General features: G+C 39.7%; 1 protein-coding gene across 2 annotated transcripts in view; it reads left to right on the forward strand.

Annotated features, from left to right (window-relative positions):
• The first annotated feature begins 3,777 nt into the window (after positions 1–3,777).
• Positions 3,778–12,430, forward strand: part of fndc1 (fibronectin type III domain containing 1) — a 39,968-nt gene continuing 31,315 nt past the window's right edge. For both annotated transcript variants that reach the window (XM_085372588.1, XM_085372589.1), the window contains exons 1-3: positions 3,778–3,850; positions 9,824–10,018; positions 11,247–11,315. In XM_085372588.1, coding sequence (XP_085228714.1) covers positions 3,778–3,850; positions 9,824–10,018; positions 11,247–11,315 — 337 coding nt within the window. The remainder of the gene's footprint in view (positions 3,851–9,823; positions 10,019–11,246; positions 11,316–12,430) is intronic.

Raw genomic sequence — 12,430 nt, forward strand, 5'->3', positions numbered from 1 at the left:
GCTCGTTGCGCAGGAAGGGCGGGGGTGGGCTTCAACTACAGAGAGATGATGCTCTAATTGCGGGGGGACAAAACAAAACAAAAAAACACAGACCAGGCTTGGGATTCGGATGAAAATCCTACCGCTGTTTGAGAGACATTTTTAATAAAAACGCTTAGCCATGAATCTAGACCTACTGTACTTCATGCATTTTACTTTGAAATAAAAAGATGATCTTGTTACAATAAACTTTGCACGCTACAAACGGTTTGCTGCCACGCCCACATTATACTGCAACTCCCCGATCCCTTTAGTATAGCTGTGGGTCAACATGACGAACAGGTGAGGTGAACATTGTCCTTTTCTGACCTTTGGCCAACAGTTCCTGCTGAAGAGGCGTCAGGATAGCCGCAAACAACAGAAACATGTTGACTTACCTACCACCAGCTTCAAATCTACTCCAGTATGCACACTCACCTGCCACTTTATTAGGTGCTGCTCCTTTGACGTAAACGCGATAAAAGCATGGCTCTGTCCTGCCCTCTATCAGAGGTTCAGGTGATGGTGTAATGTCTCTGTGATATTTAGCTTTTTGGGCCATTGAGTACCGCAAGAGCATTGCTTAATCTCCACAGCCTACCTGAGTATTGCTGCTGACCATGTCCATCTCTTTATGGCCACAGTGTACCCACCATCTGATGGCTGCTTCCAGTACGACAATAGACCACATTACAAAGCTCAACTCACCTTAAACTTGTTTCTTGAGCATGACAGTGATTTCACTATACTTAAGTGACCTCCACAGTGACAAGATCTCAATCCAATAGCACGTTTTTGAGAGGTGGTAGATTGGGGCATGGAGCCGACAAATCTGTAACTGTGTGATGCTAGCATGCCAATATGGACCTAAATCTTAGAGGAATGTTTTTAGCAGCTTGTTGGATCTATGTCAGGAAGAATTACGGCAAAAAAGAGGGTCCAAGCCAGTACTAACAAGGTGTACCTAATAAAGTGGAATATGAGTATATATGTATTTGGTATGAGAAAAGATAAGGCGGTAGGTTTCTTTGGGCTCCTCTTTTTAGATTTGAAAACTAGTTATCATTCAGTAGTAATGGGTATCACTGTAAAGATACCAAGAGCGCAACTGTGTGAAAACCTTTGTTTTGATGCAGTGTTCAGATGTGTCTGCAAACAACTGCAGAGAAGCTCTACATCTGCTCGCTCATATAGTGTTCCTCACAGCATGAAACCAAAACTTCAGAGCTGTGAGTTTCTTCAGGAATGCCACTGTTTTCTGGTTGCAAAGGCAGCAGCAGGAGTTCCTGTCACAGCATTGTGATGCTTCAGGTCCTTAACATCCCAGGAGCAGTGCTCAGCACTCAATATTCTGTCAAATATTCTGCTAAGAATGGATTCCAAACAAATACACATATGCTGTGTTATAAACTGAGAAAACAGCATCATAGTCTAAACTGGTTTACACAGGGTATAAAAGATGACTACAACACCCAGTTTTAGGGAGTATCTATGAGCACCTTCAAAAAAAATGATGGAAAACACAGACAACAGCAGACTGAAATGAACAATCCCTGAATTTATCATCTTTGTACAAAGAAAAATAAAGATTCCAAAAGAAGACACACCAGCCAACATGCCATCCTTTATTCTGTAATAAAACACAAATCAATTGTGTTTTAAATAAAGTTAGATATGAAAGAATTCAGTTTAGAGCATAATGCAACAAACTTGACAAATGACAAAAATGATCAACAAAGTAAAGACACAATAGTGACAGAACTGGGACACACACTATACTTTAACACCTACTGATATAACTACTAGACAGTGAGTCTCTGTGGATACAATAAATCTGGTGAGATGGCCCAGTATTGTATCATAAACAAACAAAAACTTGCCTCTTCACCGATTACGGGAGTTCCTGGCATAAACAGCCTCAGGCGTGTGTATAACAAGAGAGAACACATTTCTACCACAGTCTCTCTCTCTCTGGTGTGAATGAGTGACAGTCTGTAAGTATCTTTTGTTTAAATTATGTATTGCGGTTTGCACTGACTCATGTATGAGAGAGATAGAGAGATGAGTAATAAAGTAACTAATACTGAAAAAAAAACCAATTTAATCTGTGCAAATGATCCAAAGCCAGCAGCGCTGCAGACATCAAAGCTGCTTCTTGTTATTATTCAATTTTCTTTTTTTAATCTGAATTTTTGTGCCACTGCTTCCTATTATCAAAGTGTGGTTAAAAACCGCGCCCCTGGCTTAAACCCTTTAGTTCTCTTGTGTTTTCCTCGGGGGAGGGGGTCCAACCCCGTGTTAGAAAGGTTCTGGATGAATAACTTTGATGTAAAAGACATCAAAGTTATTCATAAATTAAGTCACATGCAAATGATTGACATTGTTTTCCAGTAGTGATATGAGCTTTAGCCAGCAGAGGGAACTGTTGGAAAACTGTTGGCTGGGCCCACACTGGTACAGATGGACATAGAGATGTTTTCATGACAATACCAATGGAGACACTCATTAAAATAACTGTCAGTTCAGTCAGTTTTACTACCATATTGTCGCAGGCCGTGCGGGACATTTGCTGTTATAACATTAAAGGTCGAGGGAATCTACAGCAGAACCCAGAAGATTTCTAAGAAATCAGAGAAGCTCTCTTATTAAAAAATGAGTAGAAAATCTTCCTGACTTCAGTGTGGTGGGCACATTGGAAAAGAAATAAACAATATATATTAATAGTTCAGTTATAGAGAAAAATGGATATAAATCAGTTTACTGTAACATGACATCACACCTTTTTTTTTTTTTTTTGAAAGGCAAACGGTTCAGATTATATCCAAAACAACAGTGGATAAAAGCCATAGTATTGCTAGGTCAGTGTTTACAATACTCAACAATTAGTTCCAGTTTTCTCCTCAATGCCTCCTTTTATTGACAACAACAGTCTGCTCCATCTAGTGGTTAAATTAATTCTTCGGAAAATTGATGTAATTATGAACTTTGTCTCCACTGATTAGATCATCATGTGATGGAATTTTACTTGGCCCACGATTCTGTTCTCTCACACCTGGTGCACGGATGGTGTCATGGAAAGGTTTAATCCTGGGGTGGATCAGGTGGGCTGGAAGAATAATACCGATAGTCGTATAGACGAAACTTGAGAATATCATAGAGGTTTAAAAGGTAGATATTGGCTTTATTTTTTTAATTTTATTTCTTTTAATAGATTACTGATCCGTAGGTCTGTTATAATCTAGTACTTCTCAAGTCCTCCCATTTGTTTCATCTTTATACCTGCTTCCAGCCTTAAAGCTTTGGATGCAATTATCCTGGTTACCTCCAGAGGGAGACATTTTCTCATTTTCTCTCTTTCATATTAGTATTTTATCCAGAAATTAATGATTAGCTTAACTTCATGGAATTTAGAAAAAAAAATCTAAGTCTCCATGTTTGTAATCAGCACTCTGGCCTCAGTCTGTATGTTTTGTTTTGTTTTTTTGTTAGTTAGTTAGTTAGTTAGTTAGTTAGTTAGTTTTCCTCTTCATAACATTTTATGATTTGAAAAGCAGCCTCGAAATACTTGTTTCAAATCACAAACGACTAATGAGGCATTAATAGTGTGTTTGTGTGCAGGTTTACCGATGTAAACGAGAGGCAGTTCACGGCGAAGTGCAGCATTCCCATCGGCAGATGGGAGGGAAGAGGGCTGATGTGTCCCAGCCCTCTGCATCCAGCTGGTGCGTCGCACCACAGCAGTAGTTCGCCACACTCACCATGGCTTTAGCCACAGGCAGGACGCTCGTGGCACTATTTCTTACGCTTTGTGGGCCAGGATGCAGCTGGGCAGGTAAATCGTTGATTTACTATTTCATAAGCAGGTGCAAGTAGAGCACTTACGTGTATCTGATTATCCAGGTACTGTTGCTTTCTTGTCCACTCGTGAAGAGAAAGTTGAACTTATCAAAGAGGTCACGTGCCTTGTGATTGGATATTTAAAATGCATTCAAAAGAAGCTGTCATATTAACAAGTTTAAACAAAAGGAATCCTAGAATGTGCAGGTATTTGCATGTGTGCACGTCAGTGTCCACGTTTCCATTTGCAGAAAACAAAGTAGATTAAGTGCATCATATTTAACTCACTGGGACGTTTCATTTCAATCGTGCAGTTTGAGTCATTATCAGATGTGAACGATTTCGTTTAAATGAGAGCTATTAGAGAAAATATGAAGTGACAGCATTTTTCACCCATGAAACTTTGTGGGGGGAAACTATGATGCAGGAGAGTTATGGAACAAGTCCTTTCCTTAGTGGCCACATCCGAAAGTAACTGTGATGCATGGTTAGGAGATGATGACAAATTTCTGGCGACATCATGAAATACTGTGAGTGGTGGCATATTAAATATGGAACTAATTCAGCTGAATGTGAAGATAAATGGCTTTAAAGTGGACTTTGATTAGTGACTAGAAGTGAAGGAGTTGATTTGAGTCACATCATCCATCAGCTATAGTCAGGAATGGCTGGACAGTGAAGCAGATTTTGAACCCAGGAGACTATGCAGGTTTTTTGTTGATTCATAGGCTGGCAGGATTTTACTAGAAAGGCGCAGTGATATATCAGATGTGCAGCGAATTTTTGACAAGCACAGAGAGTGCAAACCACAGCTGCACATATGTTTTTGAAGTTTCTTAAGTGCTGTTTGTAAAATCAATTTTCAGGGAAAGTATTCCACATCCTCCAGACAGTGAAAACATTCAAAATATCAAACGTGCCACAAAGCCCAAGGAGTTTCACAGAGGACAAAGGTAATCTTTTTGGCTTGGGCTTAAAGGCCAGACTTTCCTTCACCCTCCCTTCCTCCTCGATTTTATTCAGTTCACTTATTTTGTCAGTTGATCTGTAGACTTCTATATGCCTCCTTCTCAAATGTAAGCGCTGAGCGCATGAGATCACTGCTTTCACTGAATATAGGCAGCTGCCATTTATTGTGGTCCTTTCTCTGAGTCACTTTCTTTTCCATCGTTTTGGAATTCGTTTCAGAGCGTCACATTTATTCACTTCCACATATTTACACCTGGGAGCCCCTGCAGCTACAGCTCACTGTAGATTGGACCAGTTTTGAGTTAAATGGCTTCCTCTCGGGCCTCTCGACAGTAGTTGTTAAGAGAGAGGATAGTGTTACTCATTAGCTTTCTCTGCTCACATATCATCAGCCCGTCACTCTGAAATTATTCACAAAAGAGGACGAGTAAGCTCGTGGGGATATCTGAATACCTCTACAGGGGCAGTGCAGGAAAAACGAAATCTGCCTATCAACTTCTGGAATTTACACAAACTGTGTGAAGAGCACGAGGGACAGGGAGTGAGGAGAAGGAATCATGTCCTTGCAGGTCACTGGAATTTCATTATTCTGCTCCAGTTCACATGTCAGGATTCTTCAAGGGAGACTACATGCAAGAGTTTTAGGATGAGGAGTTTCATAACTTCAACTTTTTTACTTCAGGAAAATAGAGACTTGCTGAGAGGCTTTTTCCCCCCTGCATATTTCTAATATTGCTAATGCTTTCCGTAATCTTAAATCACCTGACCCTATGCCCCTGCTCACCTGCACCTCGGCTGCATATCAAACCTGCCAGCAACAGCATGTCTCGTGTCATGATGTCATCTCTGGGCACTGTTCCACTTGCTTTAACAAGTACCACCTGGCCTACGAGCACCCTGTCAAAGCTTGATTTGAGCATATTAGATGTGCAGCGAGAAGATAGACAATAAACCAACACTATGAGGCGTCAGACCTCATCACTAACTGCTTTGAATAATTCCTTAGAATAACTTTGGAAAGGTTTTTTATAAAAGCAAAGTCACATGTGAGCACCAGCACAGAAAAGCTAAATATGCTGTTAGATCCCAAATGTTCTGGCCTGCTTCTGATTGTAGATGTCATGTGCCATAAACGTTTTGGATATGGATGCGTGTAACCTGCCCAAAGCTAAGCGCTTACTCACTTGAGGCTGTCGCTTCAAATAAAATCTGTCCTCAGTCACAATTCAGTGGCAAATTAAGCTCAAGTCAACACAATAAACTGGTTGCAGAAAGTCAGGCAATTCAGCGATTGGTGTGACTGACTGCAGTCAGAAAGCAGTGATAAACTTTGGGCACAGTCTCAGTCTGGTGTGTTGGCTTTATCACAGAGTCGATTGCAGGAGAGAGTTTACTGGTCGTTAGAGGTGAGGCAGTGGTGAACTGGTAAAAAGAGAAATGTAGCACTGGGCAAGATTTCACACCTCCCACATAGATGAATGTATGTTCACACAGGCATCTGAATTCTTTTAAACGTGCAAATTCCACTTATTTTCTTAAGACTAACTATCAAAGAAAACGATATTTAGAGTAATCTTGTGGCTTTCTGGGAAAAGCCGGCAGTGACTTGGATAAGAAAACTGATATTACACACGTTTCTAAACACCATGTGGAAACACTTGCGATACGAGCTCTATCCAATGGTTGAAACATCTAAAGACAAGAGAAGCAAGAAAATATTGTGTTATTTAACTCCCTCGGGTCCCTGAAAAACACGAAAATAGGTTTCTTAGTCTTGTAATTAAATCTGTAGATTTTTGTCGATTCGTGTATTCTTTCAAGCAGAGCACAAATGCAAAAGACACGTCTTCCAACTTCCCACAAGCTCCAACAATTGGGTGGTTTTCTCCACAATTTTACACCATTTACAGCAATTTTTCGCCTCCAGCCAAGTACAGTTTAGATAATTTGTTTGTGGTGCTCTCTCAGTATTTAAAACTTACATTCAACAGCATCTTTTCAGAATACGTTTTTCATTTATTCTGTATAAAACACAGAACCCACTGTGAACAGAAAAGCCTTTCAGTAAAAACTGCTCACAGCATGCTCTGTTTATTATCAAAAGTTAATGGGACATTGTTTCTGAAAAGGCACGCTGTTGTTAACTCTTTTTTTTCTAATGCAATATTTCTGCTTATAAAAATGGTGTTTATATAAGTGGTATCAGAAACTTCAGAAAAAAGCAAAAAAAAAAAAATGGACAAACAAACCCAAAACATGTGCAAAATGTTCTTTTCTTTCTTTTTTGTGTTATTTGAGTGGTTCAAGCACATCTATTTTAAGCAACTTAAACAAAATACAGTTGAGCAACTGGACTTCACCTCAATCTTGAGTTTTAACTGTTTTTACTGCTATATAAGGCTCATATACCCACAACACACATGTGCAAAACTTGTGCTAAAATGATTAAAACCCTATAGCAAAGCAGATATGTCTATGCCACCTTTATCTGGCAATTCACTAGCAACTCTTATTGTTGATGGGAGTTTGTGGAAAGTGACATTTATTAGACATTATTAGCGAATTGTTATGGGGTGAATGAGAGGTCACGACCTGTGATTTTGATGCAAGGTAAGGTAAAAAAAAAAAAGTGTTCTTGTAAAAGCAGAGCAGACTGCAGGTGCTCCAGCACAAGTATTTTATAGAACAGTTTTGCAGCAGTCATTTGACCTCAGGGCTTACCTCCATGTGCTTCTACACATGCTCATACATGTCTGTGCGTACCTGTGTGTGACTCTTCAAGGGTGCATGTGTACCTCACGTCCTGTATCCATCTAACACAAGGGCCCATGCTTTTCTAGACACACAAGCATAAAAATGAAAAAGGCAGTGACATAATGACCTCAGGCCCTGCCCTCATTCTTAACATAGTTAATACTTTCCACTGTCTAACTCAATCATACTCTATCCATCTTTCCATTTCACATTCACAAACACAGCACAGACAATGCTATTATATTACTGCACCAGTCTCCCATGGCAACTCCCTGAAAGCAAGCCTTGCTCTGTATGATTAGGATTGGTACAGCCACTATTGCTCAGCTTCTTCCCAACGTGTTTATTCTTGGATATCATTTGTGCATCTGCTGTCTCTGAAGACGTCTTGATTTAATCTGGTTTGCCCTTGGATCAAAAATTTCCTGAGAGGCCAAATGAAGGCTGTCTGGACAGAGGAAAGGCTATGTAACACACAGCCTTATTAGAAGCAGCCTGCGTCAGTGGGGATTGTCATGCACAACTGATGAAGCTTAGTCCACTGTAAGACTGAATTAATGAGGAAATAATGAGTCGACTGTGTGTGTGTGTGTGTGTGTGTGTGTGTGTGTGTGTGTGTGTGTGTGTGTGTGTGTGTGTGTGTGTGTGTGTGTGTGTGTGTGTGTGGGGTTTTTTTTTTAACTTAGATCACAAAATGATATAAGCCATTATCTCAGGAGTTGGTGATGGCTGAACTCAGCAAAAACAAATAGGAGACGATCTTTCAGCACAGGCTAAAGTCCTGAAACAACGCTAAAGGGCTATGAACAGCTGTGACCATCTGGATAACAGAGCTCAGGAGGCCTAAGTAGCAATTATATCTAAATGTTAAAAAGTGAAGATCCAGCTGGGAGAGGTGAATTTGTGATGATACTAAACCAAAAGTGCTCATGTAAACCTCTGCAGGGGAAAGCCAAGGACATCATGACTGTAGCATATCATCTGTTTAGCAAATGTTCCAATGTTATTAGGATCTTTCGATTTAAAGCTGCTATATTTTTAAAGAAAGAGTGCATTAATGGCCGTGCATCTTTGAAAGGAGAATCTGTTTGTGGTGTTTTATGATACAGTTTTGGTTTGTTCTTGCTGCTCTCAAATTTATAGCAGCAGCTACAGACAGCTGATTTCACTAAAAACTGAGTGCATGCCACCTGCTCTGGATCAAACAGCAGACAGATAACACAGCGTACGCAGTGAATTTTAGAGCTAAAATTTCCCTGAGAACTTGGTGGACAGCAGACCTGAGTTGAAATAGGCCCATTAGATCAGCGTTTATTGGGTGGATAAAAAAAATACACGAAATAATAGAAATTGTTTGTTACCATTGATCCATGAAAATATAATAATTGGTCAGTTCTGTACTTCTCCCAATAAAGTTTTTTGTATATTTTTGTTTTTTAGTCATCAGAATTTAGATTTTATGAAGTACTAATTGTGATGTCACATTTGATGATCTGAGTGAGATCTGAAATCTGACCGAGAAACGGAGGACACTGGGCAATTAGAGCCAGTTACCCAGCTTTTGTATCTTTTCCGTCTGTAGGCCACACGAATGCAACCAGTGGTTTGCACCTTGTTGTTAACCCTCTGTATTTCCAGTCATGACAGTGTCTCTTGGTTGTAGACTTTGACGATGGTATGCCTACCCCCTCGAGTGTTTTTGACTGAATTAGATGGTATGAAATTGTTCTTATGAAGTTGTACTTAAAGTGAAAAGGCATAAAATACAAATTCAAAACTTTGTATTTTCAACTTCAGATACGATGTCCTCTTCATTTGTCCCGAGATAACAAGGGAACAGATCTGGTCTGGCCATTAAACTGGCTGTCAGTCATGTGTACAGTTATTTTTAAAAATGGTGAGCTGTGTATAAAAGCTATTGTAATTTTTATGCAGTTATTGCAAAGTCTGCAGCGAAGTCTGTTTCTTTGTGTATTTGATTATAGATGTGATGCTAAATATACATAAAATAGAAACAATATTGTATTAAATAATACTTGAAACCTGCAAGAAAGACTTTGGAAAATGTTTCCTGAGTTTGTAAATTCGGTTATAGAGAGGACTATTTTCTTAGGGAGATTTATTTTTGCCGAATTCATGTTTACTGCACTTCCACATTTCTTGCATGCTAAATGCTAAATAAAAAAACTCTTTTAAAAAAATGTATGCCCCTGAAATGTATCTTAATGTGGTTTTTGTGTTGCAGCAGAGAAACTCCCACGACCACAAAATGTGAAACCAACATCTGTGGAGAAGGGCCTTAGGGAAAGCTGGGAGCCGTCTATCCATCTGGATGGAAGACCTGTGGACCGCTTCATGATCAGCTCCAGTAAACCCACGAGATCCCATCGATTCACTAAAGCGAGCAAGGACAGTCGCGCTCCTATGTTGGAGGATGTAGGTAAGAAAGAGTCAATAAAAGTTCAAAAAGAGGAGGATGAGAATGTGAGATGTTAAAATCAGATGGTCACGATTCCATAACCATGTTGAAGTTATGCCTGTAAGTGAACTGGAACTAATGGTAAGTGCTGGTAGAGCTGCTAGACAAAAAAAAAAGTAATCCAGGAGAATATAAATGGACACAGAGCATACAAATAAGGTTTGCCTTAAACCGTGAAGTGAGCTCTGAAATCTCACAGTTCTGCATTTTCTCAAGATAAATGCCAAGAATGAGACAAGGAACAAGAAGCAAAGTAGACACTCAAGACAGTGAGGTGTGTAAAAGTGCATGCGTATGCTAACTTGATTAATGATGATTAATCTCTATATGTGGATTAGTTCATAATTGGATGCACTGTCCTAAAAGTTTGCCAGAGGGAAAGCACACCAGGCCATCGTCATCCTAGCTCAGTAGACAGTGGTTGTTTGAGGCTTTAGAGAAGGGGCTTATTTATAGGTTTTAATAGCTTCTTTTGGTATTTTCTAATCCCACATTGTAAAACTTAAGGTCTTTATCCTTCCATATACATACATACATACATACACTTTGTGTTACTGACTGAGTCCAGCCTGTTTTTGTCATTATTTCATTTTCCTCCATCCTTGGCACCATGCTTCATCAAAGTCTGCAGCCAACCCAGCCCTGCTCCTATAATTCTGTGTTGTGGCCACTTACTCTGTGCATGTGTGTGCGCGCAGCTTATGTGTGTCTGGTGGTCGTTGTGGTGAAGGACTGGGTGGTGCCAACTGATGAAGTCATGCATTGTCTGTGTTTTCAAAAAAAGTGTCTACAGATGCCTGTGTGTTTGTGTTCTTGTGTGTTGCCCAGTACAACTTCTGGTGGCCGCTGTGGTCTCTCCAGCTCCAGCACTGTTCACCGTAAATCTCAAAAATCTGGCAGCCGAGCTCAGTCTCAGCTTCGCCTTTCCAGAAATTCCTTGCAGATCATGTGTTGTTCCCTCAGCAGCATGAGAGCAGCATCAGCTGTCATAAATAACCCCATACTGTTTGCTTCAACATCATTAATGTGTCTGGAGCAACAAAGACAAAACGTCGACCTGATATGATATAATATGATATAGACTATGTAAACAATATTTTAAAAATCAGTTTGTTTTTCTTTTTATCTACAGAATGAACTGCTTCCTTACTAGTTGATATATCCAGATATCCTGTGTTTTTGTTTCTAGACCCTGAATGGGTTAACCTGGATGGCTTTGCTGTGTTGGGCGGTGCACCTGTCAGCAATTTATCAGCAGGTAAACCTAATCAGAGGGCATCATTACCAACATTACATGACAATGGGTTAAAAGCACGAAGAATTGTCTTGAATTCTCTTTCTTCAGGCAATAATCACCCTTTTCTTTATCCCTTTACTTGGTTCTTCCCCACGGGATGAATAAAGGGAAACACTCATTTGTCTCTGACGCCCACATTTCTGTCTATTTAGATAGATGTGTTTTTCTTGTAGGTGAACCATATTTTAAATCTGTTTTAGAGAGTGTTACCTTTAATGACATATGCCACAGTTATTTTTTTTTAAAAATTACCTGTCAGAGATTTCAGTAGACTGTGAAATCACAAGAAATCAGGAACAGACACATTGCTGGAAGCCAATATTGGCAGACTATTTAGAAAGTGAACACTTTGAGTTGCGGGTATGAGTGCCCTGTCAAGCAGGCCTTACTGATTTATCAGGTAAGTGAAAACTAACTGCAAACAATTTTGGTAATTAATTATAAGAGTAATTTATCAAGGAAATGTATTAATAATTGGTGTTATAACATTCTCAAAGGCTGTTAATGTCATTGTGTGGTCAGTCCAAAACGATGTAAGCAGTAGTGATAGCAATGCAAACATATGGCCCTCTAGGACTTATTTGTACAGTTCTGTGCAAAAGTCTTGAACCACCCCATATTTTTTTGCATTTTCCTTCCAAGGAGTCAGACTTTTTCTTTTCTTTAAGTGTCTTGAGTATTAGCTCTCCAAATTTTTGATGATCATTCAAATTTCTTTGTTTGGACATTGGCTCCTTCACTTGTTTTTCAAATCTCGTACCTAACCCTTTTCACACTGAGGAGCAACTTAGCAAAAAGACCTGAGTGATACATCTGGCCCTGCTGTATGCCAAGCCTCATCAGACGTAGTCTCAGTGGAAGGGTGGCTGTCAAAAAACTATTGTTAAGGAAGGGAAACAGGGAGAAAAGGCTGGGGTGTGCCAAATTACACAAGAATTGGACTAAAAGTCGATGGCAACAGATCTTATTGAGCGATCAATTGAAATTTGAAATTTGTAGTTTAAATTATCGGCAGTACGTATGGAGGAGGTCAGGAAAGAGGTACAATAGACAGCGTCTACAGTCATCTGTAAAAC

This window comes from Diplotaxodon limnothrissa, linkage group LG15 (assembly GCF_057381915.1).
Source record: "Diplotaxodon limnothrissa isolate DT_005_m linkage group LG15, D_limnothrissa_male_GT1.1, whole genome shotgun sequence".
NCBI lineage: Eukaryota > Metazoa > Chordata > Actinopteri > Cichliformes > Cichlidae > Diplotaxodon > Diplotaxodon limnothrissa.